Raw genomic sequence first — 13,198 nt, 5'->3', positions numbered from 1 at the left:
TAAAGTCATGAGGACTTGGGGGCTGATTTGATGTGGCAGGGACAAGAGAGAGCTGCAGTAGAGCCCAGGACCCCATTTTGGTCAGATGGAAGAATAGTGGTACCACAAAACAGGGTAGGGTACACAGATGGAAAGCAGATTTGGCAGTAAAAAACTTCATTTCAGTTTTAGATATGTTGAGTTAAATTTGCAGATGAGGGGCATCCGGGTGGTGCAGTCAGTTAACCATCGGACTCTTGGTTTCAGCTCAGGTCATGATCTCAGGGTCGTGAGATTGAGCACTGTGTCAGGTTCCATGCTCAGTGGGGAAAGTCTGCCAAAGACTCTCTCCCCTTTACCTCTGTCCCTCCCACTTGTGCTCCCCTCTTTCTAAAATAAATAAGTAAATCTTTAAAAAATCTGCAGATGAGATATATACGTGGAAAAGTCCAATAGACAGTTGAATCTGTGGGTAGGGAACAAAGGAGAGAAATTTGACTGGAGATACAGGTGTATGAATTATATTAGTTAGTATCCAGATTAAGGTGAGATACCAAACGAATCCACAAATACAGTGACCCAAAGAGGATATTTCTTTTTTTTTTTCTTAAAGATTTTATGTATTTATTTAACAGAGAGAGACACAGCAAGAGAGGGAACACAAGCAGGGGGAGGAGAGGGAGAAGCAGGCTTCCCACAGGGCAGGGAGCCCAATGCAGGACTCGATCCCAGGACCCTGGGATCATGACCTGAGCCGAAGGCAGACGCTTAACAACTGAGCCACCCAGGCGCCCCCAAAGAGAATATTTCATTTTCTATACACACAGCTGTCTAGAAATTGTTGGGTGGTCCTGTCCAGATGCCACTCAAACATGCTCCACTAACCAGCACCATTGGTATCAGCTGAGAACTTGTACGAAGTACAGAACCTTCAGGCCCTGTCCCAAACCTAATGAATCAGCATCTGCATTCAACAGGTAATCCACAGGCACAGTACATTTTGAGAAGCTCTGATTTAAAGAAGCATGTTGCTCTGTTTTCCTCTCAATGTAGTTAAAGCAATCTTGCCACTACTTTCTCTGCATTTTAGCCATAAGAAGGGGAAAAAGAGAGTAGAAAATAATGAGCTTTCTTTTTAGGATATGATAGATATCCTTACATTGGCAATTTACTGTATTAGAAATTAAAACAAAATTTTATTTCTGATTCCTTTAAAAATAACAAGCCTGTTACATGCTAACATAAATATTTTTGTGAAAAATAACTATACTTCCAAAACAAAAAGGAGTAAGTAAGAGGGACATTGGTTTGTATTTTCTCAAATCTCTTTAACATCTCACTGAGTAGAACACAGCTGGATTCTCATATTTTCCTCCTCCTTCAGTATGCTGCCATATGTTGTTTTGGTTGAGGTTTATAAAGAAAATCCAGTCTCATGCAAATACATAGTAGAAAAGGAAGGAATATTTTTGATAGCCTTTTTAGATACTCTTTTTTGATACATACCTAGACTCTACAAGCAGTGATTTCTTAAGGGTAAATTGTAATGTGGAATCTGAAATCATATCAGTGAGCTTTTTGTACTCTTCTACATTAAAATCCACTGGTCTGCCTTGTATTTGGATAGATCTTTTGTCTATTCCTGATTTTCTTACCTCATATATTGGTCATTTCCAAATATTGATGTACTGAGTTATGCAGATCTTCCAAATGTTGACATAATTCATTATGCAATTGAAAATCACAGTTTTAATGTCGCCATTGATCTCATCAGAGAAAATGTTTGAGTACAGAGAATCTGCCAGTGGCAGAAACAAGTTTTCCAAAATTTGAATTTTTGGTTAAGAGTCAGAATTTTATCATTGGCAATAAATATGTCAGTTGTTTTTCTTAAAGGAACGAGATTACTTTGTTCATTTTTGACAAAATGTTTGCCAAATACCTGAGTCTTAATAATCATAATTTCTCTGTCATTCTTTCAAGTAACAGTGATTTTACGTGACAGAAATAATTAGTTCCTTTCATAACCCAGATAATTGCATAGATGTTTTTCCTTGAGATAACCATTGTGCTTTAGCATACAGGAGAAATACTTTATGCATAGCTCCTACTTTGTTACACATAATATTAAAGAGACACTATTTAAGGGTTGAGGTTTTGTAAGATTAATAATTTGTACTGCTTCATCAATGGCATTCTTAAGTGAAACTGGCTTTTTAAAAATTCCAACTGTGACTACATAGTATAGTGGTAAGGAATACAGTGACCGTTAGCATAGTTTGGAACCATTCTACTCGTTCCATCAAGATACCAGCAATTTTACCCACCATTATTTTTGCACTACTAGTGCAAATGTCAACCCAGTGAAAAAGGCAGAGAATGTCCTAGTATCATGGTAAAAATAGTTTTGACATTCTGAAAAGCTCACTGGGATCTTGGGTCTAGAGACCACATTTTCAAAACCACTGTCTTATATGATTATCCTGAGCTCGATGAATATTAGCTTATATGAGATTGCATGGTTTTGGACTGACTAGTTCTAGAAAAAATTGTTAAGTAGCAAATTTAGATTTGGTGTGTCTCTATGCTTTCCCTTTTTGTGACACCCCTGAAGGCGCTCCCTAGCACCCTAGTGAGACAGATGGACCGCGTACCACCAAGGTACCTATTCATGTTTGCTCTTGTTTGTTTAATTAGTCATTCAGCAAGTATTGAGAGAGCCCAACCTTGTACCAGGTTCTTTGTCTCGGCTCTGGGCCCTGATGCAGAGCTTGTCATGCCCTACCTCACAAAACCACTTGTATTAATTTCCTATTGCTGTTGTGGCAGATCAAAACAAACCTAGAGGCTTAAAAAACATAGATTTACTATCTTACAACTCTGCAGGTCAGAAGTCCAACACTGGTCTCACCAGACAAAAATTGAGGTGTTGGCAGGGCAGCTGGGTGGCTCAGTCGGTTAAGCGTCTGCCTTCGGCTCAGGTCATGATCTCAGGGTCCTGGGATCAAGACACGCATCAGGCTCCCTGCTTAGTGGGGAGTCTGCTTCTCCCTCTCCCCCTGCCCCTCCCCCTAACTCATGTGCTGGCTCGCTCTCTTTCTCTGTCTCAAGTAAATAAATAACAATCTTTTTAAAAAATCAAGGTGTTGGCAGCACTGCATTCCTTTTTGGAGGCTCTGGGGGAGCATCCATCTCCTCATCTTTTCCAGTCTAGAGGCCCCTGCATTCCTTAGCTTGTGGCCCCCTTCCTCCCCCTTCAAAGCTGGCAGCCTTGTATCTCTCTCTGACCATAGCCAGGAAAGGTTCTCTGCTTTAGGGACTCACGTGAGTAGACCGGGCCCACCCAGATCATGCAGGCTAATCTCCATTGCAAGATCTGTAACCTTAATCACGTTGGCAATGACATATTCTGGGGTTAGAGTGTGGCCTTTTTCAGGGGTCATAACTCTACCTACCACACACTCTTAGTAAGTGGGTGTTAAATATTTGCTGAGGAAATGAAGGAAGGATCTTAGCCCATTGGTCATTTCTCGGAGCTGTGCTCCTCCCTGAGATGGCAGTTGATTGGGTAAGACCCAGTTGAGGTACCATCCTTCCCGGGCTGTCTCCAAAGTGGATGAAAACTTCCACTAAAGCACTTACTTACTTCATCTCCTCTACTGTTTACTCCTAGCCCCACTCACCTGTAAGCTCCTGGAATCTTGTGTCTTGCCTTGTTCTTTGTATGCCCAGAGTATAGCACAGTGACTGGCACTTCGTCTGTACACAATAAACATTTGTTGAAGATTCATGAGTGCATCAATGAATTATCCTCCCATACACCAAGTTCCATTTTTGCATTTTGCCTGGGGCGTATACAGAAGCCCATCCCCCAAAGAAGCAGAGTGGCTTTAATCATAGGAATCTAAAACCTGTGACAGGTATCAAAGCAAGGGTGGCAAGTGATGTTTGGGGGCAGAAGGGCCTTAGGCACTCCCTCAGGCCCTCACTGGCAGCATCCCATGAGGCCATACCCCGGGACTGAGCTGGACCTTGGAGGAGCTGCGGAGATGGGTTCTCCAGCAGCCCGTGAGAGTGGCTTTGAGTTTCATGGAGGGTCTGCAGGCTGCACCACAGAGGAGCAGGTGTGGAGCCAGCCCGGCCTGCTCGGCAGCCAGGAGGAATATGGCCTGTTCACTCCTCAGGCCTGCGGTCGTAGCCAGCACAGGACCTGACTCTGACTTCGCAGAGGTGTTTTAATTCAGCCCCCCCCACCCCCAAAATGGCTTTTCTAAAGGCAGCACGCATTTTACAGAGAGCCTTTTGTATGGAGTTACTGGGGACTCATTCAAAAATAACAGGAGCTCCAGACTGCAGAATTTAAAAAAAAAAAAGGTTCTGTCACTCTAGACACAGCTCTAGTCTTCCACCTCCTACTAGTTGGCCCATTTATACCAAAATGAATGAGAAATTTAATCCCTGGTACTTTATAAAGAAGCCATTTTTTTTTTGCTTTGCTTGTGGTTTGCTCTGTGTGTGCTTTTTTAATGGCAGTGTTTAATAATGTTTATATTGCCTTTAACCTTTGACTAACTTTGCAGTTAAGTTCCCAGATGTGGTGTCACATCCAATACTGGCAGGCTGCTCCTCCCTCCTTTGAGACCACGGACTTCTTATTCCTAGAAGGTCTTTTGTTCCCTACCGGTCCCCTTGATCACTTCTAGCAGGCAAGCAAGCATGGGGTAGTAGGCGATAGTGGTGGTAGGCATTTCATATTGATCAGAGGCTATGTACCAGGCACTGCCCTTTGTGATTTACTTCTGTTATTAGATCTTGAGAACAAACTTATGAAGCGAAAGCTATTATTGTCTGGCCTCAAATGTAAGGTCAAGTATTTTCCCCAAAATCAACCCTCAGAAGAGAGGGTGTCCTTTGATGTTTGGGTCCTCACAAAGACTGCCCCATTGCGGGGATTACTGTATTTTAAACCACAAAGTAGTTTAATTGTCCCAATATGAAAAGGAGTGTCTGAGGGGATGCTTAATTTTCAGACATTTGTGGTAGTTTGTCCATTCTCCAGGTGAGGAAACTGAGACTTGGAGAAGTTAATTTAAGTTGCCCAAGGTCACACAGCTTGTAAGTGCTACAGCTGTTTCTCAGGCATATAATTTTACTCCCGTAACCTCATTATCAGTCCTCCTCAGATTCTTTCTTTCAGCTTTAAAGAGGTTTCAATGTCGGATCTCGCTGATCTTTTCCTTTTTCTTGTTGAGGTTTCATTCTAAGAGAAGAGAGTATTGGAAAATTGATATACATCCAATCTGGAGTCATGCTTTTATGGATAGTCCTAGGAGGGTCTAATTGGCCTTCCAAGCCAGTGTGTATAGGATTCCCTGTCGTTCATCCGTGCCAGACGACCTCCCTGCCTCCCTTTGCCATTGATGGGAGGTTCATTGCTTCCTGAGTCAGTCCCTTACTTTGGTTCCTCTGTTTGAGGAGTTCTTATACTCAGCTGAAATTGTCTTTCCTGGAATTTTCAGTCTGACAGAAGGAGATCCAAAAGTACCTGGATTTGGCTCTTATTATCTTCCCTTCCCTCAACTTCCCTTTCCCTTTCTTCCCCTCATCTCGCCTCCCCTTGCCAACAAAATGTTTTATTGTAGATTATTTTAGATGTATATAAAAGTTGTCAAGATAGCACAGCGCTCTGTATATCCCTTACCTTATTGTAAAAATCTTAGAGTACTGTAGTGTATTTGTCAAAACTAAGAAGCCAGTATTGGTGCATTACTATTGACTATAAACTCCAGACTTTAGTCTGATTTTACTAGTCTCCCCCACCCTGCCCACCCCCATGCTCTGTCTCTGTTCCCAGATCCCATCCAGGACCCCATCACATTTTGTCATTAGTCTCGTCTGGTGTGTGCTAGTTTTTTAGTCTTTCCTTGTTTTTCATGACCTGACAGTTTTGAGGAATACTAGTTAGGCATTTTGTAGAATGTTCCTTAATTAGGATTTATCTGTTGTTTTTGTTGTGCGGTTATGGGCTTGGGAGAAAAATACCACAAAAGTGAAGTGCCATTCTCACCACATCATATTAGGGACACATGATATCATTTGCCTTATCACCCGTGATGTTAACCTCGATATTCTAAGGTAAAGTTCTCCTCCCTCCTCTTTCCATACACAATTTTTTAGAAGCAAGTTATTATGTGTAGCCCACACTCAAGAGGTGGGGGGATTAAGCTCTAACCCCTGGAGGGGGCAGTGTCTACATAAGTTATTTGGACTTCTGTAAGGAACATTTATCTCTTCTCCTACATTTATTTATTTATTTATATTTATTTATTTTTTAAATGTTTTTTTTTTTAAGATTTTATTTATTTATTCATGAGAGACAGAGGGAGGGAGAGAGAGAGAGAGAGAGAGAAGCAGAGGGAGAAGCAGGCTCCCAAGGAGCAGGGAGCCCGATGCGGGACTCGATCCCAGGACCCTAGGATCATGACCTGAGCCGAAGGCAGACGCTTAACCATCTGAGCCATCCAGGTGCCCCTATATTTATTTATTTATGCAATCACTTATTTAGATCAGTATGGAGTGAAGCACATTTTTTTTTGTATTTGGGGTTATAATCCATTACTACTTTATTTTTCTTACCCAAATTGTTTCAGCTTTGACCACTGGGAGGCCTTCCAGTTGTCTCTTGTGTCCTTTTGACATGGCCCATCCCTTTATTTTTTTAAGGACTTCCTTACTTTCTGGCACAACAAGATCTTCCTGTATTTTCCCCTGCCCCATCCCTTGAATCAGCCATTTCTCTGAGGATCCCTGATTCCTTTTTTTTGAGAATGATATTAGAAACCAAGATCTGGCCACTGGGTGTGCTCATTGCTACTGAGGTGTCATTACTTCTAGATTCTCTCGGTGGCAGAACTAGGAAATAGATGTATGTATATCAGCCCATGTCACACATGTATCTATGATATTTCTGTATCTACATTTGTTTCTGCAGTAAAGCTTTTCTTTTGAGCATTTGTATTTTTCTGTGTAGCCAGCAATGAAATGTGATTCACAGCCTACTATCACCAGTGGTAATGTTAAAGTTAAAGTTAAAATGGAGATCTTGGCATATATGTGGCTTAAGAACTGAGCCATCTTTTAGTTGGATCATGTCATTTTAGAGATGAAAAGATCCTGAGAAGTTTATTGGGATCCTACGAGGTTAAGGGGCTGCTTAGTGGTACAGTCAGGTTTGGAATCTGGGTGTTTGAAATGGAGCCTTTTTATTTCCACCATATCTCATGGCTCTTTAAGACTGATCAGTATTCTTCACTTTGTATTCAACTTAATAATTAGCTTTTGGGAATGCTTTAAGCAGATTAGAATGTAATTTTATAAATTGATGTGCACAGGTATTACTTAGCTAACAGATGTCTGCTAGAGTGTTACCAATGAGGTAGTTGGTTCTCCAGCAATATATCTTAGATCAACAATTTGAAAATGATGCTCTCATGGCCAGATGTTAGTGGGTGAACCTTTTCAAATGATTATGATGATTATTCTACCTTGTTTTACTTTTTATAACTATCTTTTAAAAAATCCTTTTGCTCTGGGAAGAGAATCATAGGACTCCTATAGGATAGATACTTGATGCATATACCTGCTTTTTAGAAATGGGATATAATGAAGCAATGAAGGAATCTGCTTAATGTTATCCAAAATGTGGGTGATAGGGTAAAAAGGAAAAGTGAAAGCTATAGCCCCCACAGCCCCACTTCTAACAGGCCAGCCACACAGCTCCTATATTTCAAATTGCTCTTGGCAGCTTGTAAAGCAGAGAATACTTGAATGCTTGTCTCCAGAGACTCCTGAGGTTATAGGACAGTCCTAGGATGCCTTCAAACATTCTAGCCATTTCCTTTGAGAAGTGGGTGTGTTTACACTGGGTAAATGTGTCTTGTCACCATGTAACACTAAAATCATCCTGTTCTTTTCCATCTGTACCTGTTCATTCCAGAGACTTATCATTTTGTTTTTGTTTGGTGCATTGTGAACATCCAAGATTTTTAGTGGAAATGAATGGTAACAGCTGTTTTTCGTGTACCAAATAATATAATTGTAAACCTTAGCCTTGAGATGCTATGTCCAAATTTTTCCAAGTGTGGAAATGACTTGACTTGAAAAGTTCGTTTTGGGGTAGTTATCCCAATACAGAATCACATCCATCTCCTTGCCATCAACTTCATTCAAAGAGAGCATTTCTGTAGGTTATTTTTTAATTCCAACACTCCCTTCTTAACCTGGCTTTTCCTCTTTAACATAGCGTATTTTCATACACATAAACATACACATACCCTAATGTCCCATCTTCCTTCTTTTCTACTTTATTCTTCTCCATAGCTCTCACCACCCTCTAGTAGACTATATATTTTACTCCTTTAGCTTCTTAATTGTCTGTTTCACCCAACTAGAATGTAAGCTTTATGAGAGCAAGAGATTTGTTTCATTGACTGCTATATCCCTAGACCCAGTATAATACCTGGAACATAGTAGATACTCAGTGAACCCCTCTGAATGAATGACATGGAAGTTGCAAGTTGTGATCATTTGGCCTCTGATTTTAATATAAATACAAATAGTTGAGTTTTATTTTCTAGGATTATTTTATAAGTGAAATAAAGTACATTATTTAAAATGGGGATTTATCTATTCACTAAAAATCTCAGAATTTGTATGAAACATGGTATATCTATTTAGAAGTGATGCGGTTACTCCAGAAATGCCGTGCTGTTATCACATGCAAGGAATTTTGAAATTCTCTGCTAAATATCACTCATGAAATGAGTGGAAGAGCTAAAAGGAAAAACATGTTTTAAGTTATAAAGTGGATTACCTTCAGATTTACCCAAAGATATCTTGAACCCTAAGTGACATTGCCCAGTTTGATCCCTTATTCTATTCACCAGGTTTAGCAGAAAATGACTGTTCCTTGTTATAAAAAAAAAAAAAAATCCTATGATCAATAATCGCACTACTGGGTATTTACCCAAAGAATACAAAAACACTAATTTGAAGGGATATATATACCCTTATGCTTATTGCAGCATTATTTACAATAGCCAAATTATAGGAGCAGCCCAAGTGTCCATCAATAGATGAATGGATAAAGAAGTGGTATGTCAGGGCACCTGGATGGCTCAGTGAGTTAAACGTCTGCCTTTGGCTCAGGTCATGATCCCGGAGTCCCGGATCAAGCCCCACATCTGGCTCCATGCTCAGTGGGGAGTCTGCTTCTCCCTCTGCCCCTCACCCCACTCTTGTACTCTCTCTCTCTCTCTCAAATAAATAAATAAAATCTTAAAAAAAAAGAAGTGGTATGTATATACAAGGAAATATTACTCAGCCATGGAAAAGAATCAAATCTTGCCATTTGCAACAGCATAGATGGATCTAGAGAGTATAATGGTAAGTGAAATAAATCAGTCAGAGAAAGACAAATACCATATGATTTTACTCATATGTGGAATTTAAGAAACAAAACAAATGAACAAGGAAAAAAAGGAGACAAACCAAAAAACAGACACTTTACTATAGAGAACAGATGGTTACCAGAGGGGGAGGTGGGTGGAGGGAGGGGTGAAATAGATGATGGGGATTAAGAGTACCTTTACCACGATGAGCACTGAGTACTGTATAGAATTGTTGAATCACTATATTGTACACCTGAAACTAATATAACCCTGTAGGTTAACTATACTAGAATTAGAATTTTCAAAAATTTTAAAAATAAAATAAAAATAAACTTTGATTTTGGAATAAAAAAATCTATTCTGACTAATATTTGCCAATATAGAGAATATTAAAAAAGAATATACTGTAAAATTCAAGGTAATTCCTCTAAAAGAATGTCAGCATTTGTTTGGACATATAGATGCTGACCTGTTTTTATTTTTACTCGTATTGCTTTAAAAATACACTTTTAATTTAAAATTTCTGGTATCTGAAGTACTTAACACTTATAAAACCAGTGGACTCTTACTTGTATAAGGTATACATAAGATAATATAAAAGGGCTTGCAACTTTACTAGCTGTGTTATAAACTAGATCATACCAATCAATCTAATGCCAGATTTCTTGCAGCATTCTCTCTAGGACAAGAAACAGACAAATAAAAAGCAATCTAGTCATGAACATCACAAACTTGTTTACAAGCCGTCTTTGGACTGATACATCTTTGGACTGTGCATTAATTACGTCTTTGTATAAGAATGACATATTTTCTTATTACCACCTTTTTATTTCAGAGCATTGGGGAGTCAACAATGTCTGTTGTGTTAAATCAGCTGCTGCCCATGATTAAGCCTTTGGACCAGAGGACCAATGATGACTACAGCCCTGAAGAGCTGTTGATCCTCCTGATATATATTTATTCTGTCAGTGGAGAGTTCACAGTGGACAAAAACCTGGGGGAAGCTGAAGAAAAAGTGAAGAAAGCATTGGCTCAGGTCTTTTGTGAAGAGTCTGAATTGTCACCTTTGCTACAAAAAATCACAGGTGAGTGTTTAATAAAAAATATAGGACATAAACATCACTGATATAGAAAAGGGTCTAAAAATAAAGGCATTTTAGAAAGAGGTGAAACCACCTTCATTGGAGTTGTTTGGAATTTTATGAGGCCTGATGAGTACTAGCCAGCCTTTAGGATTAGAGGTTTTCATTGCAATATTTTTTTTCCAGCTATAGTGAAATTATCTTCTAATTGCCCATCACAGCTCCTATTTCTAGAGCCTTGTTAAAATAGCAAAATTTTCTCAGGGTGTAATATCTTTAAGAAAAAATAAGATGTGCAGCCTATTCAAAGGGTTTCTGTTGACATAGTTTCTTTGAGATTGTCATTTCAAACTTAAAACACACACACACACACACACACACACACACACACAAAACTGTTTCCCTAAAATGTTATGCAATGTCATAAAATTGAAAATTGCAATTTTTGAGAGTACTTTTATACTTTTTACTTCTCATATTTCCTCTTGAATCTGAATTAATTGGTAGTATCCCAGATAATATCCGAATATCCCAGGAAAGGAGGCTATGCTGATTCGGGAAAGAAATATCATACACTCTAACCATTTTTACTTTTAATAAGAACTGTAATGTAACTCATAGAGACATTCATTTGTGTTTTTCTTATCAAACTCAGTATTATTTCTGTTTTGCACAAAGCTTATTTCCATTAGTACGGATGGAGCCTGGGTCTGTTTAAGAGTGGAAATTGTTAAAGCTTACACACAAAACTTAAATAGTCTAAAAACATACGTAGCTTCCATTCATTCATTCATGTGTGTGTGTGTGTGTGTGTGTGTGTGTGTGTGTGTAGGTATGTGCAGACCTCTCCATTCAGGAAGGCTCCACTGAGGCACATTATGTATTGCCCAGCTCCTCTTCCTGTTGCCTGTTGCACCTCACTGAGGGGAGCGTCCAGACCACTCCGAAAGAGGCTGTGTAGCTGTCCACCAAAGTGCCCCATGCATGGTGCTGGCCTTCATGCCCACGGCTGACCTTTTCTATGTTTGGCTATGGAAAATGAAACCCTGACGAGATGGAAACAGAAGTTTCCACAAAAATGAAACATTTCCTTGCTTAGTATAGAAACTCTCTGCCAACTTAAAATCTACTTAAGGAAAACTTGTGGAATTTGCTCCCATTTCATTAAGTTACAGCTCTATATGCGTCTACGTGTTTGTTTGGCTATAAATGAATATTGACTTAGAAAGGTTTAATATGGTTTATACAGTGCTCCGAAGAGTAATTTGATTCAAAGTAAATTTGAACGCCAAGAGAATTTAATTGGGAGTTATTCTTAAAATGCATAATTTCAGAAACAGACAACAAAGATGGTTTGTTTTAGCTGAGGTTCTTTGGATGGCTTTTCTGTAACATTAGTATGTTGCTGTATTATTTTGGGAATTGAAGTCATGCTGGAAGAGTATTCGTTTAATATTCACTCAAGGTGTTTATTGACCCAGCATTTCACTCTTTATTACTTTCTCTATGATTGCTTAGGATATTGCATTCTCTTGCTGTTAAATGTGACTTCACATTTAAAAACACTTCTGTACATTCATGCTTATATCAGGAAATTAGTAAGTTTAGCAAATGAAGCTTAAAAATAAGAATTTGTAGAAATTTTAGTATATTTAAAAATTTTAGAGACATTTTGTAATATGAAGTATACATTCCTACATCAGTAAACTTTGGATGTACAGTTTAAGCAGGGTGGGTAAGATGCACTACTTAAATTTGGCATAGGTGAACTTACTAGTGGGATACATATGCGTCACTCCACCTCTGTGGACACCAAAAGGACTTTTTTCCTGAAGATAGACTTTTACTTGGCCATAGACATACCCCTATTAAGTATCTTGGAAATCCAAATGTTCTGAGAAGTAGGGTTTATGTCTACAATTAGCTGCTGAGGCAACTGTTTACATCTCAGGAGAAAAGCACTAGGATGGTGTGGGAGTAGCAGTGACTCAATCTTGTAGAACAAGGTGGGATATTCCCTTATATATTGAAAGAATAGAATCACCTTCCAAATTGCCTTACAAATGCTTGGGCAGTTGTGGAACTAGGTTAACCTGGCTTTACCATGAACTTGTGCACAGTGTTGGGTTTATGTTATTCCAGTTTATAGTCTTGGCTTCCTTGTTACTGGGTGGCAGAATTTCTTTTATGGCTTGTGCACATTTTGGGGTTGATGAAATTTGGTTTAAAACTATTATTGAAAGCAAGCAATTAATCAGTAAAACTCCACTTTTCATATTATAATTTTATTAATCTTAATAGAATCAAGAAAACAATGCTTTTTCTGTACTGAAAACTCAAGCATGTGATCATCACCTAAAAGTGAAAGGATCAGAATTTGAACCCAGGTGTTCTGGGTCTGGAGCCCAGGTCTTGACAAGAGATTCTAAACTTGCTACCAGCTCACTTCCATAACCATTGCATTTATTATATTTTGTAACTGAGGCTTGCTTAAATTTACTGTTTTATGCCATGCATGCTCAGCCATTCCATCATGTTCGTATTTTACAAACAGTGAATTAATATTTGGTTAATGTTGTAGATATCGCCTGTTCTTTTTACTCTGTCTGTAATAGCTACTTATAGATGTTTCCTCATGCCTTCCTATTTTCATGCATGTATTCTCTTTGTTTCTGCATTGCCATTAAG

At 39.0% G+C, this 13,198-nt stretch overlaps 1 protein-coding gene across 3 annotated transcripts in view; it reads left to right on the top strand.

Annotated features, from left to right (window-relative positions):
- The window catches only part of SCFD2 (sec1 family domain containing 2), a 457,042-nt gene that overhangs the window by 199,386 nt on the left and 244,458 nt on the right, over positions 1-13,198 (top strand). For all 3 annotated transcript variants that reach the window (XM_027599719.1, XM_027599718.1, XM_027599720.1), the window contains exon 5: positions 10,264-10,513. In XM_027599719.1, the coding sequence (XP_027455520.1) occupies positions 10,264-10,513 (250 nt within the window). The remainder of the gene's footprint in view (positions 1-10,263; positions 10,514-13,198) is intronic.

Source organism: Zalophus californianus, chromosome 2, assembly GCF_009762305.2.
Source record: "Zalophus californianus isolate mZalCal1 chromosome 2, mZalCal1.pri.v2, whole genome shotgun sequence".
In the NCBI taxonomy this organism is placed as follows: domain Eukaryota; kingdom Metazoa; phylum Chordata; class Mammalia; order Carnivora; family Otariidae; genus Zalophus; species Zalophus californianus.
The sequence above is the reverse complement of the archived record's forward strand: the minus strand, read 5'-3'. Positions and strand labels throughout refer to the sequence as shown.